General features: G+C 49.0%; 1 protein-coding gene across 6 annotated transcripts in view; it reads right to left on the reverse strand.

The window, feature by feature from the left end:
* Positions 1-433, reverse strand: part of ACSL1 (acyl-CoA synthetase long chain family member 1) — a 64,943-nt gene that overhangs the window by 20,854 nt on the left and 43,656 nt on the right. For all 6 annotated transcript variants that reach the window (XM_006026615.3, XM_014521285.2, XM_025207570.1 and 3 more), the window contains one exon: positions 42-137. In XM_006026615.3, coding sequence (XP_006026677.1) covers positions 42-137 — 96 coding nt within the window. The remainder of the gene's footprint in view (positions 1-41; positions 138-433) is intronic.

Raw genomic sequence — 433 nt, forward strand, 5'->3', positions numbered from 1 at the left:
CCATGCATTCCGCTTTAAAGCTAGCTGCTGAGGAAACTCACCTGACAGCCAAGAGCTGCCCTTAGAAAAGTCAACACACTTGCTGATACAGGCGCTGCTCCTGTGATCATCAGTCTTACTTTTCCTCCCAAACTGGCCTGGAAGAGAGAGGCATGACAACTATGAGCCCTAAAAGCATTTTGGGGGGAGATTTTTCATAGTCCCTACAAAGTACTAAAAACATTGTATTTACCATTCAAAGTGGGGAAAGACATCAAGCATTGCCTTTGAATTGAGTATCAGACAACTCCAGCTGGGAGCTGTGGGGAGCCACTGTGCAGGGAGCTCAGCTCAGCGGGGCACAGTATCCATGGTGCAGTGTTCCCCTTGCCCTACATCTGAGAGAAGGAACCTATATACTGCCACAGCTGCTCCCTGAAGCATGAGGCAGGAA

This window comes from Alligator sinensis, unplaced genomic scaffold, assembly GCF_000455745.1.
Source record: "Alligator sinensis unplaced genomic scaffold, ASM45574v1 scaffold354_1, whole genome shotgun sequence".
In the NCBI taxonomy this organism is placed as follows: domain Eukaryota; kingdom Metazoa; phylum Chordata; order Crocodylia; family Alligatoridae; genus Alligator; species Alligator sinensis.